This window comes from Simochromis diagramma, unplaced genomic scaffold (assembly GCF_900408965.1).
Source record: "Simochromis diagramma unplaced genomic scaffold, fSimDia1.1 OVJJ01000024.1, whole genome shotgun sequence".
Lineage (NCBI taxonomy): Eukaryota > Metazoa > Chordata > Actinopteri > Cichliformes > Cichlidae > Simochromis > Simochromis diagramma.
Window position 1 is genome coordinate 3,791,264 of NW_024387332.1, and position 27,445 is coordinate 3,818,708.

General features: G+C 42.6%; 1 protein-coding gene across 1 annotated transcript in view; it reads right to left on the minus strand.

Moving 5' to 3' along the window:
* The window catches only part of sez6b (seizure related 6 homolog b), a gene marked incomplete at its 5' end in the record, with an annotated part of 82,712 nt that overhangs the window by 33,379 nt on the left and 21,888 nt on the right, over window positions 1-27,445 (minus strand). The window contains 2 exons of the mRNA XM_040006383.1: window positions 3,036-3,204; window positions 4,964-5,149. Coding sequence (XP_039862317.1) covers window positions 3,036-3,204; window positions 4,964-5,149 — 355 coding nt within the window. The remainder of the gene's footprint in view (window positions 1-3,035; window positions 3,205-4,963; window positions 5,150-27,445) is intronic.

The window sequence follows — 27,445 nt, forward strand, 5'->3', positions numbered from 1 at the left end:
AAACTTGTAAATAACTCATGAAAGAATAAAGTTACGTTGAAACCAAGCACACCATTGTTTTTCTTGTGACATTACCAATAAGTTTGATGTGTCACATGGCCCTCTTCCTATTGGAAAAACAAGTTGTATCCAAGATGGCCGACTTCTAAATGGCCACCATGGTCACCACCCATCTTGAGGAGTTTGCCCCTCACATATACTAATGTGCCACAAACAGGACTTTAATATCACCAACCATTCCCATTTTATTACGGTGTATCCATATAAATGGCCCACCCTGTACATTTTGGGGCATGTAATCTGTAATCTGTAGTGGAATACATTTTAAAAGTAACCTTCCCAACACTGTGTGTCACCCAATCATTAATTACCATGTATGAAGGCATATACACACATAGAACACACACACAGATTTGATGTTGATGCACGTCACAGCCCTCCACCAGCAGCAATCTTGTGGTTGTCTTATTCTTCTCAGTTAAAAGAAAAAGGTGTATCAGAGCACTAAAGTGTTAAATAAAATCAATAAACTATTATAAAATATGTGTATATTTATATTTTTTCTTAATGTTCCTGTTGGTTACTTCATAATGTAATGGGTTAGAGATGTGCCTAATAAACAAATAATATCCAGTTCAGTCTCAGGAGGAGACGCCCTTTGCGTTGTGTCAGGAAGAGCATCCAGTGTTCAAAACATGGGTAAGGGAGCAGTTGAAAATAACTTTTTATTTTTATTGTTTCTATTCACATAGACTCATATTCATACTCATATTCTCTAGACGGGTAAAAACCCTAAAAACACTGGCTATAGTTTTTCATGCCATTACCTATAAATCATGCAACATTTTGAGTGTTAATGCATTCATAACAATTTTTCTTGCCTTCCAGATAACAACTGGCTGTAATTTTTTGCTATAACAAAAGTAAATCAGCAAACTCTACATTTGTAATCTGTTAAATAGAATATCAAGGGAGCATTTTGAGTACATTGATTAGCTAACCTCTAAAAACCTATAAACAAGAAAGAACGGTTAATTAAGACTGATTAATTAACTGAAGTCATTTTCTGTCAGTATATAATATCTGTGGGCTTGTGTACTGTAGTATCAATGATAAATCACCAATATTTGTCATTTTCCATTGGTTTATTGGAAAAAGTAAGTACATAGCTACATGGGATACATCATAGCAAGTTTCATGAAGTGCAGCTGAACACTATGAAATAGTGAGTAAATGGTCTTAAATGACAGATCTTAGATTTTTTGTTGTTGAATAAACACTAGTATTTATATACTTAGGTTATATAATAACTAACTAGTTAAATAAATAATAAACTAGAGGGTTATATGATAGAGCATCTATCTATCAATCGGCAGATGAATCAGTGGCTCCTCCAGCCCATGAGGGAAAGTATTCTTGGGCAAGATACTGAATTGCGAGTTGTCCCTCCATGTGACTGTGTGAATTGATGTTAGTTTTAAAAAGGGCGGGGGGGGGGGTGCGCTGTATGAATGTGTGTGTGATCGTGTGAATGAGACCAGTAGAACGCACTTTGTTCAATCAAACTGAGTAGAAAGGTGCTATACAGTATACTGGAAGTACCAGTCTATTTCTGGCCTTTTAAAAGCCAACAAACCTTGGTGCATTAAATGAACACCTTTTGCACATTTGTCAGTTAACCTTTCCAAATCACCACTTCACCTAAATCTTTTCCTTTTGTTTCTAGAGCTGTCCAGATATCCCTTCGTATCTGTGAGGTCTCCATCTGTAGCATGAGTATAAGAGCAGCCTGGAGCCACTATTGTCTGGCAGACAGAATGGATTACTCAGCTAATTTCTCCCCCATGGTTACTCTATTCACTGGCCCTTAATTGCAGCCCCATGCTGCTAAAATGACACTCAGCTGTCACCGGTATGCGCTGCACTGACATCCTGATGTTATTCTGTGGAGTCTTCAGGGACAAAGCAGAAGGTACAAAGATAAGAGGCCTCATGATTGAACATAAGTTAAGGACTGTGCTGAAGTAAAGAGGAAAGTAGTACATCAAAGTTAACAGGGTGTGAGCCATGAGACAGTTACACCAGCCAGCAAATAGCTCATATTTTCTAACAATCTGAAGTGTTTAAGGAGCTTGAAAAGAAAAGCGTCTGGACTTCTTTAAGTTGCTTGAAGACGTTTCACCTCTCATCCGAGAAGCTTCTTCAGGTCAGAAGAAGCTTCAGGTCAGAACTGAACTCTTCAGCATAAGCCCTTCAAGCATACATGTGCTGCAGATATGATGAGGCAGAGGCGGAAAATGGGTGGGGGTGCTCTGGATAGAGGATTTTGTCATGTAATTTACCTTAATTGGATGGCCAAACATATTAAAACCCAACTATAACACTTCTCACCATCGCCAATATTAACATAACTAAAAAGGGTATGCACAACAGTCCTCCAGACATGGGCATGTGTGGTACCAGGGAGGATTGAACGATCTTAATGTCGTACGACCAAATACATGTTTGGGGTAACTACCCAGTATTGGTTGAGTAAACATGCTTCTTTCTGAACTTCTAAAAGTTTGATTTAAGGGGGCAGGATGTTTGTTTAAGAGGATGTTTTTACGATACCAGTTTACTAGCTACTACCCTGTCGTTGCTGGTGCGTTGCAGGCATTTTTCAAGTCACCCCATGCACAATACATGTACATCCCAACTGTAACCTGAGTCTCACATTTGAACAGATTAGTAATTACAATATTAAACCTTTCAGGAATATCCTCTATATTCTTTAAAATTTAATAAGGCAAGAAATGACAAACAAAAAATTACAAAAAGGAAAAAAACAAACAGTAACAATAACTAACAAAAAAGGGACTACATTGCTTTATTGCATTAGGTGATACTGATTGGGAGTCTTTCATTCTAAGACTGTGTAAGACTGGAAACTTCAAACTTGTGCACATAGGAGCTTTAGAGTAATTGTTTTTGGAATTATCAATTTGTTAAAGGAAAGAGTTTTCAGTTTACAACAATCTTAAATCATAGCTTACCGATCATCATCCTCAGCCAGTGCTACCTTCTCAAAGTGGATGTGGAGCCTCTGGCCCTCAGGGGCCTCCAGCAGCCAGTGGCAGGTTAGGTTGTTGCTGTAGTTGCTCGGAAAACCAGGAGAGACAATCCGACCAACTGTGATGTTCCTCACCAAACCTCCACAGGCAGCTGAAAAACAAGAAGGAATGGAACCGAACATCAAATTAAACTGTGGTGGATTTCACATTATGTAGTGAACCTCAGTCAAATTTACTTGTACTGACATCATCTCATTCTCTATTACCCTAACTTAATAACCAAACTCAAACTGGTGACCATGAAAAAAAAACAAGAACCAGCCTAATAAGACTGCTTTTAGTATTTGAAAGCATTCAGACATTTGCCAACATCAAAATTTATTATAGCAAAAATTATTAATATTTCCCTTAATTTTAACATTATAAATTGTAAACTTGTAAAGCATAAATTTGATCCATCTACTGCATAATTTGATTATCATCATTAGTATCACACCACTGCTGCTCTGCTGTCAAGTGCTGTTACAATAATTTTAGTAAGTCAACACTTCCTGATACTGTTAGTTGTTATCAAGTAGCTAGTGTAGTACTGTTTGTACTATATTATGAAATTTCCGTTGCAGAAAAATAATGTGAATGTCTGGATGAAATAAAGCCTTTTGGGTTGTGCTAACAGCAGCCAAAGAAGAAACAATGCAAACTGGAGGTGACTACATAAAGAATACAACTGTCTAAATACACTTGTACATTTTACAATGAACAAGAAATGTAAGAAATGTGAATAGCATCAATTATTATTATAAATAATTCTGTAGGAAAACCATTTAATTAAGCCCCCCACCCCATGGGACAGAAATAAAATCGCTGTCTGTCTGAGTAATTCACACTGTCAGTAGTTTCAATTAAAACTACCTTCTACCCAGAAATAAACCTATCAACAGTAGATACACGACTTGATACAACTGCATGTAGGTGAGAAAATAGCTTTTGTTAATATTCAAGCTGTAATCAAGAATTTAGATCGTCAAGCTGTTCCTAAGACCGTGCTGTTCTGTCCTTCCTGAAATCTGCTGGCAAGACTCGCCCAGTTTGGAGGTCACAGGCCTGAGTGTTCTGATTACCATGGAGACCACTGATGCCTTTACCCTCCACATCTTTTCCAGTTACCTCTCAGCCCTTCTCAAGCTTCATGTGTCCTTTCTTCCTGATGTTGCTATCAGTTACTATTTCCACATATATCACAACCACTTCTTCTGCTTGTCCACCACTCGGTGTATCCCATTTTGACCCTGGAACTTCCAGGCCATAGATGGCATGTATGTATGTTCCTGTATGCTATCCCACCCACTCGAAACTCATATACAATACTTCTATTAATTACTTTCTCTGACTAACTTAGACTGAGACTTGGGGCGATCGTGGCTCAAAGAGTTGGCAGGTTGTCTTGTAACCGGAAGGTTGCCGGTTTGAGCCCCGGCTCGGACAGTCTCGGTCGTTGTGTCCTTGGGCAAGACACTTCACCTACCGCCTACTGGTGACGACCAGAGGCTGCCATATCGATGGCACGATATGGCAGCCTTGCCTCTGTCAGCCTGTCCCAGGGCAGCTGTGGCTACAACTGTAGCTGCCTCCACCAGTGTGAGAATGAATGAATAGTGGAATTGTAAAGCACTTTGAGGGGTCCCGAAAAGCCCTATATAAATGCATTATTATTATTATTGATACAATTAAATGTAAATAGAATGCATAAAAACAATAATTTTGCACTTATGTTAATGTGTAAATGCTATGAAATACTTATAAAAAAAACCTTTGTAACTAAAATATTGCCTGTATAATCAATTAGGTTATGTGTATAATTTCTGTCTTCAGCTGTGGCTAGTCGAAGAGTTTTGTCTGGGAAACGTTACCTAGGCACTTTGGTTCCTTCCCACTCCAGTAGGGTGTGCTAGAATTGCGGCAGGTCAACACAGAGGAACCTTGCAGCTTGTAGCCCGTCAAACAGGAGAAGAAAGCCTGCCCTCCAGAGTGGAGACTGCTCACTGATACATCACCATAGAGAGGCTGCTTGGGGAAGACACAGCTCAACACGAAGGCTGGAGAGAAAGAGGTGAAAGAGTCAGGGAAGCAGAGAGCGTTAAACACACAGAGAGACAGCGGAAAATACACAAAAGGAGAATGAAATTAAGGTGTAAAATGTGAAATTTCAGCAAGACATGACATTTAGTTTCAGAAATTTAGACTAGTGCTTCCTGACAGTGGTGCAAGCATTATAAAAGAACCTGCTCCAAAGCCACCATTAATCTCTAACCTATAACACATAACCCACTTAACACCTTTCAAAACGTTTTCACACCCTCAGTTATATGGTCTTGGTTTCGTTTTTTTTTGTCTCTGCATTAATACAGATAAAACCACAAATATTAGACAACCCCTATCAGCAAGCACTTCGGCAAAAGTGGGAGGGAAAAACTCCCTTTAAACAGGAAGAAATTTCTGGCAAAATCAGCCTCAGGGAGGAGCAGCCATCTGGGCTAGGGCGAGGGGAGGGAGAGAGGACAGAAGACATGTTGTGGAGGCGAGCCAGAGATTAATAATAACTCATAATTAAATGCAGAGATGGATAAACACATGGTGAGTGACAAGGGGTGAGAGAAGGAGAAATGCTGAGCATATCATGGGAAGCCCCCAACACACTACGTTTACTGCAGCATAACTAAGAGGGGATTCATGGTCACCTGATCCAGTCCTAACTTTAAGTTTTGTCAGAAAGGAAAGTTTTAAGTCTAATCTTAAAAGTTGAGAGAGAGTCGGTCTCCCAAATCGAAGCAGGAGCTGGTTCCGCAGAAGAGAGGCCTGAAAGCTGAAGGCTCTCCCTCATGTTCTACATTTAATTACTCTAAGTAAGCCAGCAGTCTGAGAGCGAAGTGCGCTATTTGGGTTTTTTGTGTCTATGAGGTCTTTATAATAAGATGGGGCCTGGTAATTCAAATAATTGTATATAAGGATATGGGAGAATGTTTGTTTGAGAGGATGTTTTTGGGAGAATCTGCTCTCTCTTGCTACAGCATTTTGGTAAATGGCCTGCATTTGTATAGCGCTTTACTTATTTATTTTGGATGAACTGAAGGCTTTTCGGGAAGCTTTTAGGGCAACCAGACAATAATGAATTATAATAATCCAGACTAGAAATAGTGAATGCATGAACTAGTTTTTCAGCATCACTCTGAGACAGGATATTTTTAATTTTAGAGATGTTGCACAAATGCAAGAAAGTAGTTTTCCATATTTGTTTAATATGCACACTGAAGGACATGTCCTAGTCAGTCGCTGGAGGCCAAGGTAATGCAGTCCAGAGTGATTATCTGGTTAGACGTCATATTTCTAATATTTTTAGGGCCAAGTATGATTAACTCAGTTTTATCTGAATTTAGAAGCTGAAAATTTGAGGTAATCATGAAAAGATAAAGGTGGCTATCATCTACACAGTGGCGATACTGCATAGGGGAAGCATAACCCTTTGTGTATGAAGAAGAATCCCCATTAACATGACAGATGTAATTCAAACCATGCGGAGCAGTACCTTTAATACCTACGACATGCTGTAATCTTCCTAATAAAAGTTTACGGTCAACATTGATGAATGCTGAGGTTAGAAGGACAAGCACTGCGACGAGTCCACTGTCAGCGGCCACAAGAAGATAAGAAAAACAATAAGCAAACTTACACTAATGTGAGGCAAATGTCCAGATATCTGACTAACAACTGAGAATTGTTTTTAAAGTGGGTGTTTTGGTTAAGCTGCTACATTTTCTCAAACACTTCTTTAAGCAATATACAATCAGATTGGTTTATAGCAGCAGCATTCTCTTACTGAAACCCCATAATAACTCATTTGCATTTCAGTTAGCTTGCTGACTGAAATTCTTGAACTATGTTCAAATATTCACATTATACTTGTCTGTATAAATTCTCATGCTGTAAAAAAGTTGCGAAAAGCTGATGAAAGCTGATTTTGTGCAAGTAAAAAGAGAAGAAAAACCCCACTGGCGCTAACTTCCTATCTTTTCAATTATTCCACTGGTATAAACAGAGGTAAATAAACCAGAAATAGTACAAAACAATGAAACACTACAGTGCCGTATCCTCCTGTGACTACCACCCACTAGAACTTTGTGCTGGCATTTACATTAATTTCTACAAAGAACTATCACATCATTGTCCAGAGTGCCTCTCAGGTGACCAGTGAACTAACAAGTTTCTTTATTGCCCACTGACTTGTCTTCCTACAGCCTCCTGGAATTCATCCAAACATATAAATAATATACTACTGCTAAAGATTCTGATCCATCTTACTGTAATTGTGCTAGTTTTATTGTTACCCCTCGATGGCTTAGAGTAGCTCTGTTATTGATTCTGTCTGTTGAGAGCAGCACTGTGCCTCAGGTGAGGAAATATGTAGGGAGATTAAATAGGCCAATAAATGACAACCTATAACCCCAGCTGCTTCTAGTACTCTGTTAGTGCAGAGGGATGTTGCCCAGCTCTATAGTGACTCACAAAAATAGAAATGAGTGCTGCATTGGTCTTTATAGTATTTCTTATTTGAGCTAAAACGCAGCTGCTTAAGTCGTGTCCTCTCACTCCCTGAGCTGGTCATTAGCATGGTCAGCTGTAGCTGTTAAAACCTAGGCCAACCAAAAAACTAAAGAACTGAAAGGCTCGTGGGAGATGAGAAAAGAGATAAAGGAGCCATCATGGTAGCACTGTGGCATCATAACACTGGTGTGTAGGGAGCTTTCACAGAGACAAATTGTCCCCGAGGCTGCTATGTGCTACATCATTTTGCTGTGTCTTCCCAGAATTTATGGCCATTTATCATGTTTTGACTTTAATGAAACTTTACTGATATGCTCAGCTTTTATTTTTCTTTCATGTACAATGTAGCAGATCTACATGGGGATGAATGGTAAAATAAAAGATGAAAGTGCAGTGGCAATGTAAAAATAGTTCAGCTTTAATCTTGTGTTTTCACTATGTATATATATGTGTGTGTGTGTGTGCGTGCGTGTGTGTGTGTGTGTGCGTGCGTGCGTGTGTGCGTGTGTGCGTGTGTGTGTGTGTGTGTGTGTGCGCGCGTGAGAGAGCACATATGTATCCATGTACGTAAGTAGGAGGTATTACTGTTTGAGCTGCTAAACCAAGATATGAGCCCTGGACTGGCTAGAAGCCAAATATGTACAACTGCTGTGAAAAAATGTTAGCCTCTGCTGTATCTAATCAGGCCTTATGGCCACAGTGTAGATCACGAGAGAAGAGCAATAATTTCAGATGTTTAATGTTCCACTGTAGCAAGCGAATGTAAATTGAATTTATTTATTTTGAGCTTCTGATATGGCTTTGATGTGAAATGACCCAGCTCAGCTCAAACTTAGTCTCTAATCTCATTTGCTCCCTCAGAGGATTTATTTCTGCTGACCATTGCCCTCATATTACTGGAAGGAGATGACAAGCTCTACAAAGATTAATGTATGTTGCAGCTCTTTTTCTGGCTTTGCTATGGAATAGCTAGGCTCTCACAGATACAGAGTCGGTGGGCATTGCTATTCAATAATAATGGAAACTGGCAGTTATTCTCTACACATTATTTCAAGCAAACAAAACACAGTTAGCAACATCCAAATTACGTCATATTTCACAAGGCCAACCATTAAGCCTTAATCTGGATATCAAAAAAGAAAACAAAAAAGAAAACACCAGAATCACTTTGATTAATTCAGATGTCCAGAAAAACAAATCTTGCAGTGGTGTGGTGTTTTGGTGGTGTGGCATAAGAGCCACTTCTGGCAATGAATATGCAGGAGTACTAGAGCTTAAAGCCAAATATAATATAAACTAGGTTGGACTGATGCATCTTTCTCTATTTTAGAATAACCACAATTACCTCTGTCTGTTAACTATAATATCTAAAACTGAAGTTCCATATGTATTGGTCATTAGCACTTAGTGGCCACCCAGTTAGGCTTCAGCGTTCAAACACGTCATTAAAGAAATAATCTCAGCTGATATAGCAAATTCAGTTTATTTCCTTATTTTAATCAATTTTGGCAATTATTTACCTATCCCATCATTGTGTGAGTAATTTGATCAGATTCAGTAAGAAGGACTAGAGGTTACAATCCCTGATAATAATAATAATAATAATAATAATGGATTGGATTTATATAGCGCTTTTCAAGGCACCCAAAGCGCTTTACAATACCACTATTCATTCACTCTCACATTCATACACTGGTGGAGGCAAGCTACAGTTGTAGCCACAGCTGCCCCAATCTAATGCATTGCTTTAGATGGAGAGACTCTTGAGGGATGGCTGTTATGAGGAAAGGCAGCCCAGAAACTTTGTCAGCAGCACGCACCATTGTGTGTGTCACGGGGAGATGGGGAAATAGGACCCAAACGTCGGACTCTTCAGTGCAACAGTGTTTATTTACAAGGTGGTGAAGTAAACAACAATAAATCCCCAGTTTCCCAGACTCCCGTGTAGTGTCTTCTTCCCAAAAGCCCCCGTGTAGTGCTCTCTGCCCCAGTGTCCCTGCACTCCCCGTGCTCACTGCTCCTTCTCGTCCCACACTCCTCCTGAGGGGAAAACAATAGAGGCACCCGTTACAACTTATCCCAGCAGGCATACACTCACACTTGACTTGCTTGAAGACTGACGTGTAGTCAAACGCAATAATCCAGCGTCGGTGGAAGCTCCATCGCTCATCTAAATAGCTCCCTCGACGAGCCCAGATGAGGAGCAGGTGTGCGGCCAGGACTTTGGGTGTGGCTAGCCCTCAAGTTAGGCCACGCCCCCAGGGCTGAAGGTGCCTGTAACTTGGCCACAGCAGAAAGGCAATACACACACATACCTGCCTACATACAGATGTGCACAGGGGCAGTGCAGACAACACACCAAATAATAATAATAATAATAATAATAATAATAACAACAACAACAACAGTCATAGTCCCCACTGCCCACGGACCCCGAGTCCCCAGAGCCGGGTCCGTGACAGTGTGCCTCAACCTTCAGTCTTTTACCCAGGCTAATCTGCCATTTTCCTTCCTTGGTTAGGTTTAGGGATTAGAGATCTGATCTAGATTATCATTTTAAAATTTGGGACACATCGTCAGTAGTGGACCTTAGATTCATCGGGTGTTTCGGCCGTTATCACTAGACACCCTCATCCAAGGAGGCCCTGCAGGGTTGATCAGGCCTTGGAGTGTGTCACTGGTTTATGTTAACTTGTTATTTCTCTTCTTCTTTCTTCTGTTTAGTTTCCTACAGTTTATTTTCTATCTATTCACTGCAACTGAGAAATAATACTTACCTCTTTACCATTAATGGAGCCTAACTTCTTCAAAGGGATAGAAAAGGTGATAGAGAGAAGTAAGACAAAAGGGACAAGATAGGAGAGAGGAGAGCCAGACGGGGTGCGCCCGGTCGTACGCAAGTTTTTGGGAGTTAGACTAAAGGACGAGGTCTGGTCGCAAAGTTGTTGTTACGATCTCTGTGGGAAAAATTAGCCTCTGATCCAAGTCCACTTGCATCTGCCAATCCCTGGCAACCTTCAGCGGGCCCAAGTCTGGGTGTTGAGGGGCTTGTCCTCAGCTTGTCTCCTTCCCCGGACAAATGTTGATGAAAACTGACGCTCCTCTTGGTTCATGAAAGGTTGAGTGATGATGGATTTTCTTTTGCACTCAACTTTCTTGGCTAGACACCCGAGAACCTGGTTGTGTCTCCATGTGTATCTGCCCTGAGTACAGCTAGTCCTACAACCAACCAAGATGTGCTTGAGTGTTGCTGGGACTGTACACAGGGGGTAGGATGGGTCCTTTCCAAACCACAGCTGCAGATTTATTAGGGGAAGGTAGCACATCGTATGTTGCTCGGATGATGAAACTTAGTCTATTAGACTCCATGCCCCAGATTTCACTCCATGAGAGTTTCCTCTTTTCCACACTCTCATTGTGTCATGCTGTCTCCCAACAGCATGACACAATGAAGGAATCACAAACATTTTTCTTTCTAGATGCACTATACAAACATTAGCACAAAATGCAAAGCTCATTGAGAATCACATTGTATATTGTGTGAAAAGTTTATTTCCCAAAACAATGGATTTAATGTGAATCTAAAGCAGCAGGCAACCGTTCTGTTTGTATTAGCAGTAACTTAATCCCTCATTTTTCTGACTGTGTTTCCCGGACACTTTCCATTTTGACAAGTAGACTAAAAAGGCTGGTTCTAATATAGTGCTTCCTTTCCTTACATACCTTGCTGTATTCATCCACTCACAATAGCACTTTTTTCTATGTCTAAGTCTTCTATATAACATTCACACTCCAATGAACTCATCACTTCAGTCCCTTGCCCGAGGATACCTTGGCATCCAGACTGGAGCAGACAAGGATCGAGTCACAAATGTTAATTAATTAATAGCTAACTGTTACTGCCAAAATACTTCTCAAAATTTACACTCAGTAGCAACTGTGAAATCGGTAAATGGACTGGCATACATTGGTTCACCTTGCTAGTGCTGGATTAGACTTATTTTTGCTTTCAGAAGTGTTTTGATATAAATTTAAAGCTGGAATGGTGTTCTTTATCTCACAAAAACTTGTAAAACAGCTAACTGATCATCTGTAGAGGACTGGTTTATTTGAAGAGTTTCAGTTTGCTGGATGCTGGATTTTTCATGCAGGGCCAAATAAGAAAGGTCAAAGGCAGGAACACAGCTGGAGGCACTGGATTTCAAAAGCATGACCTCTTTTTCTGTCATTAAAATTAAGATAATAGATTTAGATTTACTATTAGCCAAATGTGATATAGATAAATGTTGTTAGCTGTCAGTTTTAACATAAAAGACTGGATGTTAAGACCTCTTACCCTCTCACCAATGTAATGAGAGGTAAGCCAAGGGTACTTCAATTTCTTTCGATCTCACCTTTCTCGACAATAAGGGTATTTATTTGTTCTGTTCTGCCCTGACATCAACCAAGCTTTGTTGGATAGAGAATCTTGATTACAGCACAAAGTGGCTGGCAACATTAAACAGAGAGGACTATTTGAATAATGGCAAAAGGCAAACCAGTGCAGGATTATGACAGTCATAGAGCAAAAGGTGGGGTACAGCCTGAAGAGGCTGCTAATCTATTCCAGGGCTAGCATATAGAGATAGACATATTCATATCTGTGGTATGAATACAATCACTAGTTAATCTAACTTCATTCTTTGTATCATCCATCTCTCTGGTTTATTGTAGGGTATTTACCTTATAATATAAAGTGCCTTGGGGCAACGGTTATTGTGATTTGGTGCTATATAAATAAAATTTTACTGAATTTTAATTGCTAATTTAATTGCGCCTCCTTGAATCGCTACCTTATCGTGGTAGCGATTCATCGTTTGTGTGTCCCAGGGATCCCAGGGGCTATGTTGTCTGGGGGCTGTACAATGTGGCAGATCTACATGGGGAGGAATGGTAAAATAAAAGATGAAGTGCAGTGGCAATGTAAAAAAGTTTCAGCTTAATCTGTGTGTTCACTATGTATATAATGTGTGTGTGTGTGTGCGTGCGTGTGTGTGTGTGTGTGGTGCGCGTGTGTGTGTGTGTGGTGTGTGTGTGTGTGTGTGTGTGCGCGTGAGAGAGCACATATGTATCCATGTACGAAGTAGGAGGTATTACTGTTGGAGCTGCTAACCAAGATATGAGCCCTGGACTGGCTAGAAGCCAAATATGTACAACTGCTGTGAAAAAATGTTAGCCTCTGCGTATCTAATCAGGCCTTATGGCCACAGTGTATATCACGAGAGAAGGACAATATTTCAGATGTTTAATGTTCCACTGTAGCAAGCGAATGTAAATTGAATTTATTTATTTTGAGCTTCTGATATGGCTTTGATGTGAAATGACCCAGCTCAGCTCAAACTAGTCTCTACTCATTTGCCCTCAGAGGATTTATTTCTGCTGACCATGCCCTCATATTATGGAAGAATGACAAGCCTCTACAAAGATTATGTAGTTGCAGCTCTTTTTCTGGCTTTGCTATGGAAAGGCTAGGCTCTCACAGATACAGAGTCGGTGGGCATGCATTCAATAATAATGGAAACTGGCAGTTTATTCTCTACACATTATTTCAAGCAAACAAAACACAGTTAGCAACATCCAAATTACGTCATATTTCACAAGGCCAACCATTAAGCCTTAATCTGGATATCAAAAAAGAAAACAAAAAAAAAACACCAGAATCACTTTGATTAATTCAGATGTCCAGAAAAACAAATCTTGCAGTGGTGTGGTGTTTTGGTGTGTGGCATAAGAGCCACTTCTGGCAATGAATAGCAGGAGTACGAGCTTAAAGCCAAATATAAAATAAACTAGGTTGGACTGATGCACTTTCTCTATTTTTAGAATAACCACAATTACCTCTGCTGTTAACTATAATATCTAAAACTGAAGTTCCATATGATTGGTCATTAGCACTTAGTGGCCACCCAGTTAGGCTAGCGTTCAAACACGTCATTAAAGAAATAATCTCAGCTGATATAGCAATTCATTATTTCCTTATTTTAATCAATTTTGGCAATTATTTACCACCCATCCATCATTGTGTGGAGTAATTTGATCAGATTCAGTAAGAGGACTAGAGGTTACAATCCTGATAATAAAATAATATAATAATAATGGATTGGATTTATATAGCGCTTTTCAAGGCACCCAAAGCGCTTTACAATACCACTATTCATCACTCTCACATCATACACTGGTGGAGGCAAGCTAACGTTGTAGCCACAGCTGCCCCAACCTAATGCATGCTTTAGATGGAGAGACTCTTGAGGGATGGCTGTTATGAGGAAAGGCAGCCCAGAAACTTTGTCAGCAGCACGCACCATGGTGTGTGTCACGGGGAGATGGGGAAAGGACCCAAACGTCGGACTCTTCAGTGCAACAGTGTTTATTTACAAGGTGGTGAAGTAAACAACAATAAATCCCCAGTTTCCCAGACTCCGTGTGTAGGGTCTTCTTCCCAAAAGCCCCCGTGTAGTGCCTCTCTGCCCCAGTGTCCCTGCACTCCCCGTGCTCACTGCTCCTTTCTCGTCCCACACCTCCTGAGGGAAAACAATAGAGGCACCCGTTACAACTATCCCAGCAGGCATACACTCACACTTGACTTGCTTGAAGACTGACGTGAGTCAAACGCAATAACCAGCGTCGGTGGAAGCTCCATCGCTCATCTAAATAGCTCCCTCGACGAGCCCAGATGAGGAGCAGGTGTGCGGCCAGGACTTTGGGTGTGGCTAGCCCTCAAGTAGGCCACGCCCCCAGGGCTGAAGGTGCCTGGTAACTTGGCCACAGCAGAAAGGCAATACACACACATACCTGCCTACATACAGATGTGCACAGGGGCAGGGCAGACAACACACCAAATAAATAATAATAATAATAATATAATCAAAACGACAACCCCTATCAGCAAGCACTTGGGCAAAAGTGGGAGGGGAAAAACTCCCTTTAAACAGGAAGAAATTTCTGGCAAAATCAGCCTCAGGGAGGAGCAGCCATCTGGGCTAGGGCGAGGGGAGGGAGAGAGGACAGAAGACATGTTGTGGAGGCGAGCCAGAGATTAATAATAACTCATAATTAAATGCAGAGATGGATAAACACATGGTGAGTGACAAGGGGTGAGAGAAGGAGAAATGCTGAGCATATCATGGGAAGCCCCCAACACACTACGTTTACTGCAGCATAACTAAGAGGGGATTCATGGTCACCTGATCCAGTCCTAACTTTTAAGTTTTGTCAGAAAGGAAAGTTTTAAGTCTAATCTTAAAAGTTGAGAGAGAGTCGGTCTCCCAAATCGAAGCAGGAGCTGGTTCCGCAGAAGAGAGGCCTGAAAGCTGAAGGCTCTCCCTCATGTTCTACATTTAATTACTCTAAGTAAGCCAGCAGTCTGAGAGCGAAGTGCGCTATTTGGGTTTTTTGTGTCTATGAGGTCTTTATAATAAGATGGGGCCTGGTAATTCAAATAATTGTATATAAGGATATGGGAGAATGTTTGTTTGAGAGGATGTTTTTGGGAGAATCTGCTCTCTCTTGCTACAGCATTTTGGTAAATGGCCTGCATTTGTATAGGCTTTACTTATTTATTTTGGATGAACTGAAGGCTTTTCGGGAAGCTTTTAGGGCAACCAGACAATAATGAATTATAATAATCCAGACTAGAAATAGTGAATGCATGAACTAGTTTTTCAGCATCACTCTGAGACAGGATATTTTTAATTTTAGAGATGTTGCACAAATGCAAGAAAGTAGTTTTCCATATTTGTTTAATATGCACACTGAAGGACATGTCCTAGTCAGTCGCTGGAGGCCAAGGTAATGCAGTCCAGAGTGATTATCTGGTTAGACGTCATATTTCTAATATTTTTAGGGCCAAGTATGATTAACTCAGTTTTATCTGAATTTAGAAGCTGAAAATTTGAGGTAATCATGAAAAGATAAAGGTGGCTATCATCTACACAGTGGCGATACTGCATAGGGGAAGCATAACCCTTTGTGTATGAAGAAGAATCCCCATTAACATGACAGATGTAATTCAAACCATGCGGAGCAGTACCTTTAATACCTACGACATGCTGTAATCTTCCTAATAAAAGTTTACGGTCAACATTGATGAATGCTGAGGTTAGAAGGACAAGCACTGCGACGAGTCCACTGTCAGCGGCCACAAGAAGATAAGAAAAACAATAAGCAAACTTACACTAATGTGAGGCAAATGTCCAGATATCTGACTAACAACTGAGAATTGTTTTTAAAGTGGGTGTTTTGGTTAAGCTGCTACATTTTCTCAAACACTTCTTTAAGCAATATACAATCAGATTGGTTTATAGCAGCAGCATTCTCTTACTGAAACCCCATAATAACTCATTTGCATTTCAGTTAGCTTGCTGACTGAAATTCTTGAACTATGTTCAAATATTCACATTATACTTGTCTGTATAAATTCTCATGCTGTAAAAAAGTTGCGAAAAGCTGATGAAAGCTGATTTTGTGCAAGTAAAAAGAGAAGAAAAACCCCACTGGCGCTAACTTCCTATCTTTTCAATTATTCCACTGGTATAAACAGAGGTAAATAAACCAGAAATAGTACAAAACAATGAAACACTACAGTGCCGTATCCTCCTGTGACTACCACCCACTAGAACTTTGTGCTGGCATTTACATTAATTTCTACAAAGAACTATCACATCATTGTCCAGAGTGCCTCTCAGGTGACCAGTGAACTAACAAGTTTCTTTATTGCCCACTGACTTGTCTTCCTACAGCCTCCTGGAATTCATCCAAACATATAAATAATATACTACTGCTAAAGATTCTGATCCATCTTACTGTAATTGTGCTAGTTTTATTGTTACCCCTCGATGGCTTAGAGTAGCTCTGTTATTGATTCTGTCTGTTGAGAGCAGCACTGTGCCTCAGGTGAGGAAATATGTAGGGAGATTAAATAGGCCAATAAATGACAACCTATAACCCCAGCTGCTTCTAGTACTCTGTTAGTGCAGAGGGATGTTGCCCAGCTCTATAGTGACTCACAAAAATAGAAATGAGTGCTGCATTGGTCTTTATAGTATTTCTTATTTGAGCTAAAACGCAGCTGCTTAAGTCGTGTCCTCTCACTCCCTGAGCTGGTCATTAGCATGGTCAGCTGTAGCTGTTAAAACCTAGGCCAACCAAAAAACTAAAGAACTGAAAGGCTCGTGGGAGATGAGAAAAGAGATAAAGGAGCCATCATGGTAGCACTGTGGCATCATAACACTGGTGTGTAGGGAGCTTTCACAGAGACAAATTGTCCCCGAGGCTGCTATGTGCTACATCATTTTGCTGTGTCTTCCCAGAATTTATGGCCATTTATCATGTTTTGACTTTAATGAAACTTTACTGATATGCTCAGCTTTTATTTTTCTTTCATGTACAATGTAGCAGATCTACATGGGGATGAATGGTAAAATAAAAGATGAAAGTGCAGTGGCAATGTAAAAATAGTTCAGCTTTAATCTTGTGTTTTCACTATGTATATATATGTGTGTGTGTGTGTGCGTGCGTGTGCGTGTGTGTGTGTGCGTGCGTGTGTGTGTGTGTGTGTGTGTGCGCGTGAGAGAGCACATATGTATCCATGTACGTAAGTAGGAGGTATTACTGTTTGAGCTGCTAAACCAAGATATGAGCCCTGGACTGGCTAGAAGCCAAATATGTACAACTGCTGTGAAAAAATGTTAGCCTCTGCTGTATCTAATCAGGCCTTATGGCCACAGTGTAGATCACGAGAGAAGAGCAATAATTTCAGATGTTTAATGTTCCACTGTAGCAAGCGAATGTAAATTGAATTTATTTATTTTGAGCTTCTGATATGGCTTTGATGTGAAATGACCCAGCTCAGCTCAAACTTAGTCTCTAATCTCATTTGCTCCCTCAGAGGATTTATTTCTGCTGACCATTGCCCTCATATTACTGGAAGGAGATGACAAGCTCTACAAAGATTAATGTATGTTGCAGCTCTTTTTCTGGCTTTGCTATGGAATAGCTAGGCTCTCACAGATACAGAGTCGGTGGGCATTGCTATTCAATAATAATGGAAACTGGCAGTTATTCTCTACACATTATTTCAAGCAAACAAAACACAGTTAGCAACATCCAAATTACGTCATATTTCACAAGGCCAACCATTAAGCCTTAATCTGGATATCAAAAAAGAAAACAAAAAAGAAAACACCAGAATCACTTTGATTAATTCAGATGTCCAGAAAAACAAATCTTGCAGTGGTGTGGTGTTTTGGTGGTGTGGCATAAGAGCCACTTCTGGCAATGAATATGCAGGAGTACTAGAGCTTAAAGCCAAATATAATATAAACTAGGTTGGACTGATGCATCTTTCTCTATTTTTAGAATAACCACAATTACCTCTGTCTGTTAACTATAATATCTAAAACTGAAGTTCCATATGTATTGGTCATTAGCACTTAGTGGCCACCCAGTTAGGCTTCAGCGTTCAAACACGTCATTAAAGAAATAATCTCAGCTGATATAGCAAATTCAGTTTATTTCCTTATTTTAATCAATTTTGGCAATTATTTACCTATCCCATCATTGTGTGAGTAATTTGATCAGATTCAGTAAGAAGGACTAGAGGTTACAATCCCTGATAATAATAATAATAATAATAATAATGGATTGGATTTATATAGCGCTTTTCAAGGCACCCAAAGCGCTTTACAATACCACTATTCATTCACTCTCACATTCATACACTGGTGGAGGCAAGCTACAGTTGTAGCCACAGCTGCCCCAATCTAATGCATTGCTTTAGATGGAGAGACTCTTGAGGGATGGCTGTTATGAGGAAAGGCAGCCCAGAAACTTTGTCAGCAGCACGCACCATTGTGTGTGTCACGGGGAGATGGGGAAATAGGACCCAAACGTCGGACTCTTCAGTGCAACAGTGTTTATTTACAAGGTGGTGAAGTAAACAACAATAAATCCCCAGTTTCCCAGACTCCCGTGTAGTGTCTTCTTCCCAAAAGCCCCCGTGTAGTGCTCTCTGCCCCAGTGTCCCTGCACTCCCCGTGCTCACTGCTCCTTCTCGTCCCACACTCCTCCTGAGGGGAAAACAATAGAGGCAGCCGTTACAACTTATCCCAGCAGGCATACACTCACACTTGACTTGCTTGAAGACTGACGTGTAGTCAAACGCAATAATCCAGCGTCGGTGGAAGCTCCATCGCTCATCTAAATAGCTCCCTCGACGAGCCCAGATGAGGAGCAGGTGTGCGGCCAGGACTTTGGGTGTGGCTAGCCCTCAAGTTAGGCCACGCCCCCAGGGCTGAAGGTGCCTGTAACTTGGCCACAGCAGAAAGGCAATACACACACATACCTGCCTACATACAGATGTGCACAGGGGCAGTGCAGACAACACACCAAATAATAATAATAATAATAATAATAACAACAACAACAACAGTCATAGTCCCCACTGCCCACGGACCCCGAGTCCCCAGAGCCGGGTCCGTGACAGTGTGCCTCAACCTTCGGTCTTTTACCCAGGCTAATCTGCCATTTTCCTTCCTTGGTTAGGTTTAGGGATTAGAGATCTGATCTAGATTATCATTTTAAAATTTGGGACACATCGTCAGTAGTGGACCTTAGATTCATCGGGTGTTTCGGCCGTTATCACTAGACACCCTCATCCAAGGAGGCCCTGCCAGGGTTGATTAGGCCCTGGAGTGTGTCACTGGTTTATGTTAACTTGTTATTTCTCTTCTTCTTTCTTCTGTTTAGTTTCCTACAGTTTATTTTCTATCTATTCACTGCAACTGAGAAATAATACTTACCTCTTTACCATTAATGGAGCCTAACTTCTTCAAAGGGATAGAAAAGGTGATAGAGAGAAGTAAGACAAAAGGGACAAGATAGGAGAGAGAAGAGCCAGACGGGGGGCGCCCGGTCGTACGCAAGTTTTTGGGAGTTAGACTAAAGGACGAGGTCTGGTCGCAAAGTTGTTGTTACGATCTCTGTGGGAAAAATTAGCCTCTGATCCAAGTCCACTTGCATCTGCCAATCCCTGGCAACCTTCAGCGGGCCCAAGTCTGGGTGTTGAGGGGCTTGTCCTCAGCTTGTCTCCTTCCCGGACAAATGTTGATGAAAACTGACGCTCCTCTTGGTTCATGAAAGGTTGAGTGATGATGGATTTTCTTTTGCACTCAACTTTCTTGGCTAGACACCCGAGAACCTGGTTGTGTCTCCATGTGTATCTGCCCTGAGTACAGCTAGTCCTACAACCAACCAAGATGTGCTTGAGTGTTGCTGGGACTGTACACAGGGGGTAGGATGGGTCCTTTCCAAACCACAGCTGCAGATTTATTAGGGGAAGGTAGCACATCGTATGTTGCTCGGATGATGAAACTTAGTCTATTAGACTCCATGCCCCAGATTTCACTCCATGAGAGTTTCCTCTTTTCCACACTCTCATTGTGTCATGCTGTCTCCCAACAGCATGACACAATGAAGGAATCACAAACATTTTTCTTTCTAGATGCACTATACAAACATTAGCACAAAATGCAAAGCTCATTGAGAATCACATTGTATATTGTGTGAAAAGTTTATTTCCCAAAACAATGGATTTAATGTGAATCTAAAGCAGCAGGCACCGTTCTGTTTGTATTAGCAGTAACTTAATCCCTCATTTTTCTGACTGTGTTTCCCGGACACTTTCCATTTTGACAAGTAGACTAAAAAGGCTGGTTCTAATATAGTGCTTCCTTTCCTTACATACCTTGCTGTATTCATCCACTCACAATAGCACTTTTTTTCTATGTCTAAGTCTTCTATATAACATTCACACTCCAATGAACTCATCACTTCAGTCCCTTGCCCGAGGATACCTTGGCATCCAGACTGGAGCAGACAAGGATCGAGTCACAAATGTTAATTAATTAATAGCTAACTGTTACTGCCAAAATACTTTCTCAAAATTTACACTCAGTAGCAACTGTGAAATCGGTAAATGGACTGGCATACATTGGTTCACCTTGCTAGTGCTGGATTAGACTTATTTTTGCTTTCAGAAGTGTTTTGATATAAATTTAAAGCTGGAATGGTGTTCTTTATCTCACAAAAACTTGTAAAACAGCTAACTGATCATCTGTAGAGGACTGGTTTATTTGAAGAGTTTCAGTTTGCTGGATGCTGGATTTTTCATGCAGGGCCAAATAAGAAAGGTCAAAGGCAGGAACACAGCTGGAGGCACTGGATTTCAAAAGCATGACCTCTTTTTCTGTCATTAAAATTAAGATAATAGATTTAGATTTACTATTAGCCAAATGTGAATATAGATAAATGTTGTTAGCTGTCAGTTTTAACATAAAAGACTGGATGTTAAGACCTCTTACCCTCTCACCAATGTAATGAGAGGTAAGCCAAGGGTACTTCAATTTCTTTCGATCTCACCTTTCTCGACAATAAGGGTATTTATTTGTTCTGTTCTGCCCTGACATCAACCAAAGCTTTGTTGGATAGAGAATCTTGATTACAGCACAAAGTGGCTGGCAACATTAAACAGAGAGGACTATTTGAATAATGGCAAAAGGCAAACCAGTGCAGGATTATGACAGTCATAGAGCAAAAGGTGGGGTACAGCCTGAAGAGGCTGCTAATCTATTCCAGGGCTAGCATATAGAGATAGACATATTCATATCTGTGGTATGAATACAATCACTAGTTAACCTAACTTCATTCTTTGTATCATCCATCTCTCTGGTTTATTGTAGGGTATTTACCTTATAATATAAAGTGCCTTGGGGCAACGGTTATTGTGATTTGGTGCTATATAAATAAAATTTTACTGAATTTTAATTGCTAATTTAATTGCGCCTCCTTGAATCGCTACCTTATCGTGGTGGAGCGATTCATCGTTTGTGTGTCCCAGGGATCCCAGGGGCTATGTTGTCTGGGGGCTTTTGCCCCCAGGTAGGGTCTCCAATGGCAAATTGGTCCTGGGTGAGGGACCAGACCAGACAAAGGGTGAGGGACCAGACAAAGAGCGATTCAGAAGACCGTTATGAAAAGAACATCGAGGGAACAGTTTATCCTGCCCGGGATAGGGTTACCGGGGCCCCGCTCTGGAGCCAGGCCCGGGGAGGGTGCCCGAGGGCGAGCGTCTGGTGGCCGGGCCTTAGTCCATGGGGCCCGGCCCGGCCGGGCACAGCCCAAAGAGGAGACATGGGCCCATCCTCCCGCAGGCCCACCACCCGCAGGAGGCGCCATAGGGGTCGGGTGCATTGTGTGCCGGGTGGCGGCCAGGAGCGGAGGCCCTGGCGGACTGACCCCCGGCTGCCAAGACTGGCAATAGGGACATGGAATGTCACCTCTCTGGTGGGGAAGGAGCCTGAGTTAGTGCGTGAGGTTGAGAGGTAACGGCTAGATATAGTCGGGCTCACCTCTACGCATGGCTTGGGCTCTGGAACCAGTCTCCTGGAGAGGGGCTGGACTCTGTCTCAATCTGGAGTTGCCCCTGGTGAGAGGCGGCGGGCTGGGGTGGGTATTCTAATATCCCCTCGGCTTGCTGCCGGTACGTTGGGGTTTTTCCCGGTGGACGAGAGGGTTTGTTCCCTGCGCCTTAGGGTCGGGGAACGGGACCTGACTGTCATCTGCGCTTATGCGCCGAGTGGCAGTTCGGAGTACCCTGGGGGGGGGGGTGCTGGAAGGTGCTCCACCTGGAGACTCTGTTGTCCTGCTGGGAGACATCAATGCTCACGTGGGTAACGACAGCGAGACCTGGAGGGGCGTGATTGGGAGGAACGGCCTCCCTGATCTGAATCCGAGCGGTGCTTTGTTATTGGACTTCTGTGCTAATCACAGTTTGGCCATAACGAACACCTTGTTCGAACATAAGAGTGTCCATAAGCGCATGTGGCACCAGGACGCTCTAGGCCATAGGTCGATTTTGTAATCGTATCACCAGACCTGCGACCATATGTTCTGGACACTCGGGTAAAGAGAGGGGCTGAGCTGTCAACTGATCACCACCTGGTGGTGAGTTGGATCAGGTGGCGGGGGAGGACGCTGGACAGACCCGGTGCACCTAAACGCGCAGTGAGGGTGTGCTGGGAACGTCTAGCAGAGGCCCCAGTCCGCGAGATCTTCAACACACACCTCCGGCAGAGCTTCAACAGCATTCCGAGGGAGACTGGGGACATTGAGTCTGAATGGACCATGTTCAGCGTCTCCATTGCCGAAGCTGCTGCACTGAGCTGCGGCCGCAAGGTGGTTGGTGCCTGCCGTGGTGGTAATCCCCGAACCAAATGGTGGACACCAGAGGTGAAGGGAGCCACCAGGCTGAAGGAGTCCTATCGGGCTTGGTTAGCCTGTGGGACTCCGGAGGCAGCCGACAGGTATCGACAGGCCAAGCGGAATGCGGCTCAGGCAGTGGCTGAAGCAAAAACTCTGGTGTGGGAGGAGTTCGGAGAGGCCATGGAAAAAGACTTTCGGACTGCCTCGAAGAGATTCTGGCAAACCGTCAGGCGTCTCAGGAGGGGAAAGCGGTGCTCTACCTGCACTGTGTATAGTGCTGGCGGAGCGCTGCTGACGTCGACTGAGAAAATTGTCAGGCGGTGGAAGGAATACTTCGAGGACCTCCTTAATCCCACTGACATGTCTTCCGAGGAGGAAGCAGAGTCTGGGGATGAGGGGAATGACCCGCCAATTTCCGGGGGCGAGGTCACTGAGGCAGTTAAACAACTCCTTGGTGGCAGAGCCCCTGGTGTTGATGAGGTCCGCCCCGAGTTCCTGAAGGCTCTGGACGATGTAGGGCTGTCCTGGTTGACACGCCTCTGCAATGTTGCGTGGAGATCAGGGGCAGTACCTGTGGACTGGCAGACCGGGGTGGTGGTCCCCATCTTTAAGAAGGGACCGGAGGGTGTGTTCCAACTACAGGGGGGATCACACTCCTTAGCCTCCCTGGGAAAGTCTATGCCAGGGTGCTGGAAAGGAGAGTTCGTCCGCTAGTCGAACCTCGGATACAGGAGGAACAATGCGGTTTTCGTCCTGGTCGCGGAACACTGGACCAGCTCTTTATCCTCTCGAGGATACTTGAGGGTGCATGGGAGTTTGCCCAACCAGTCTACATGTGTTTTGTGGACTTGGAGAAGGCATTCGACCGTGTCCCTCGGGGTGTCCTGTGGGAGGTGTTGCGGGAGTATGGCGTGTCTGGCCCATTGCTACGGGCCATTCGATTCCTATACAACCGTTGCAAGAGCTTGGTTTGCATTGCCGGCAATAAGTCGGACTCGTTCCCGGTGGGTGATGGGCTCCACCAGGGCTGCCCTTTGTCTCCGGTTCTGTTCATAATTTTTATGGACAGGATTTCTAGGCGCAGCCAAGTGGCGGAGGGCTTTCGCTTTGGTGGCCTCAGAATCTCATCTCTGATTTTTGCGGATGATGTGGTTCTGTTGGCTTCATCGGGTGAGGGCCTCCAGCTCGCACTGGAACGGTTCGCAGCCGAGTGTGAAGCAGCGGGAATGAGGATCAGCGCCTCCAAATCTGAGGCCATGGTTCTCAGCCGGAAAAGGATGGAGTGCCCACTCCGGGTCGGGGATGAGTTCCTGCCCCAAGTGGAGGAGTTCAAGTATCTCGGGGTCTTTTTCGCGAGTGATGGGAGAAGGGAGCCGGAGATCGACAGATGGATTGGGGCTGCAGCTGCAGTAATGCAGACGCTGCACCGGTCCGTCGTGGTGAAGAGGAAGCTGAGTGTAAAAGCGAAGCTCTCAATTTACCGGTCGATCTACGTCCCTACCCTCACCTATGGCCACGAACTGTGGGTAGTGACCAAAAGAACGAGATCGCGGATACAAGCGGCAGAAATGAGCTTCCTCCGAAGGGTGGCTGGCCTCTCCCTTAGAGATAGGGTGAGAAGTTCGGCCATCCGGGAGGGGCTCAGAGTAGAGCAGCTGCTGCTCCACATCGAAAGGAGCCAGCTGAGGTGTTTCGGGCATCTGACAAGGATGCCCCCTGGGCGCCTCCTGTGTGAGGTGTTCCAGGCATGTCCCACCGGGAGGAGGCCCCGGGGCAGACCCAGGACACGCTGGAGAGATTATATCTCTCGGCTGGCCTGGGAACGCCTTGGTGTTCCCCCGGATAAGCTGGAGGAGGTGGCTGGGGAGAGGGAGGTCTGGGCCTCTTTGCTTAGGCTGCTGCCCCCGCGACCCGGCCACGGATAAAGCGGATGAAGATGGATGGATGGATGGATGAATTTTAATTGAATCTTTGGACTGTGGAAGGAAGCCGAAGTACCTGGAGAGAACACACTAATCCCACACAGAAAGGCCCCAGACTTGATTTGAAATACAGGACTGGCATAATTTCTGTCTCTGATATAAAAAAAAAAATCTTATCAACAGTGACAAGGAATTTCAATATATTCAAGAAGGAGCCACCAAGAGCTAGTATAAATATATCAGAGCTAGTATAAAACACAAAGACTTTCTTCTTAAGTGTTCTAACAGTATTCCAGACATTGCCTGTGCTGTCCTAATTTCACAGAGATCCACTGGGAGAAAAGTCTGTGCCTTGACAGAGAGAGCAGCAGAGAAAAACAAAGAGAAACATGGAGAAGACCTACAGTATCTGCTCTGAGAAAAATCTACAAGAGCTGCTTCCCTCTTTTCTTCACCCTCAAGAGGCCATCAACTATGATAAATAGCCAGCAGGAAGAGTTGATGAAGACACGGAAACACCCACATAGAGATCATACATAAATCAGAGGGCCACAGATGATGCAGGCTGAGCTGAATGGAAAAGAACAAGGGGAGAAACAAATTGCTGGCACACTCTAATCCAGGGGTTGGCAACTGCATGCAGCTCTTTAGTCCTTATAGTGCGGCTCCGCGTGGTTTGGGAAAGTAAATTAGAAGTATGTCTGTGAAGGTTCTCAGTCATCCAGGTCATCGTAGTCAAAGGAGCTTGCAAAGAAAAGCGTCTGGACTTCTTTAAGTTGCTTGAAGACGTTTCACCTCTCATCCGAGAAGCTTCTTCAGTTCTAAGGTCAAATGGTGGAGAGTCCCAGATATAAACCTAGTGGGAGTATCCCCCCACAGAGGGGTCCTTAGGACCCCTCTGTGGGGGGTTACTCCCACTAGGTTTATATCTGGGACACCTTAAACTAGTTTTTTAATTAAGCAGCAAGGCAGAACAAAGTCAGGGCTGTATCAAGACACGAGGACTAAACCCCAATTCAACCAGACCCAGAACTGATCCGGAATTAAAACAGGACTACAACAGTTCAAAATCAGGACTACTTAGGATTTAACCAAGACAGAACCAGAATCAAAACTAGATGATAGTAGCACTAAAAATCATCATAGACCTGCACTACACTTATTTTTTAATTCTACCAAAGTCCACTATTTAGATTCAGAAAAGTTTATATAATTATTTAGCCTTGTTGTGCAAACAAGCCTGCAGAACTTAATAAATATAGAATTTGAAAAATAACAAACCTAAAAAGAAACACTAGGTACGAGATACATGAGGACCTATGATACGGTGATACTTTTGGTAAACAACCATTTGACTAACACGTGTGTCTCACCTGCTCTTGTTCATCTCTGTTCTGTCCTCATTCTCCATCTCCCTCTGTGCTCCTCTCTCTCCCTCTCTGTTCCTCTCTCTCCCTCTTTGTGCTGACAATCAAGCCAAACACCAACATCATCAAATATACAGTTGAAACCAGATATTTACAAACTCTTCAGATAAAAACACTTTTTTAATTGTAACCTCAAATCAGACTAAATGTTTTTTTTTAGATTGATAAATATAAAAAACACATTTGTTAACTTTAAGAGTAAAGAGAGAAACTATCTGTATTTCTTAATTGTAAATGGCACCAAATTGTATTCCAAATTTAGCCACACTTATGGAGCTCCACAGTTCTTTTCCTGGTGTTTTGGTTGACATCTCTTGATTTTCCCATGTCACAGAAACAGGCTCTGTGTTTTGCCTTATATGCATCTGCAGGTGTGCCACCAATTTACTCACATGGACTCTACTAACCTATCAGAAGCTTCTTCAGCTCAGAATGGAATCGTCTGCAGTTTTCTTATTAATTAACAATAAACTTAGTGTATATGTACTCCTAAATTTGATGAAAGTGATAAAAAAAATAGAAGCTCTGTCTCTCTTTATTCTGACATTTAACTAATTCAAAAGATATTTCAATATTTATCCAAAACAAAACAAGTTTACTCTAAATTGATGTTGTACAGTAAAAAAAATGTTTTTGTGTTTTCCATAAAGTGTATGTAAATATCTGGTTTAAACTGTGAATATACTGCTGTGTGTTGAAATTCCTCTTGTTTTGCATAGAAATATACTGAACAAAATACAAAGCATAATATATAAAATAACATCTACCAGAGTTTTTTCTTTGAAAGAAGCTCCTTATGTCCATTCTTGTATATCAGTACATTACTGAAACCGATTTATTTAGCCGTGGAGGGAAACAACTGAAAATATGAAATAAACACACATGTAAGCTAAGACTCTCTAAAGAAACAGCATTGTTGTTGTTCGGCTTTTCATTTCGCCATTTGTTGATTCACTTGAAGAGAAGTAATGTAATATGGGTTAAGTGATCAGTTTGACATCAATCTTTCTATTTACATTATTTGTACAGTGCGAATGATTTGCTTTGGTACCTGGTCGAACTTCAGTTCTCCTCTGTCTGCCTGGCTGCGCTTCTCCAACAGCGCACTCGCAGCGCAGGCAGCAGCTGCCCCCTCCCCCTGGCTCAG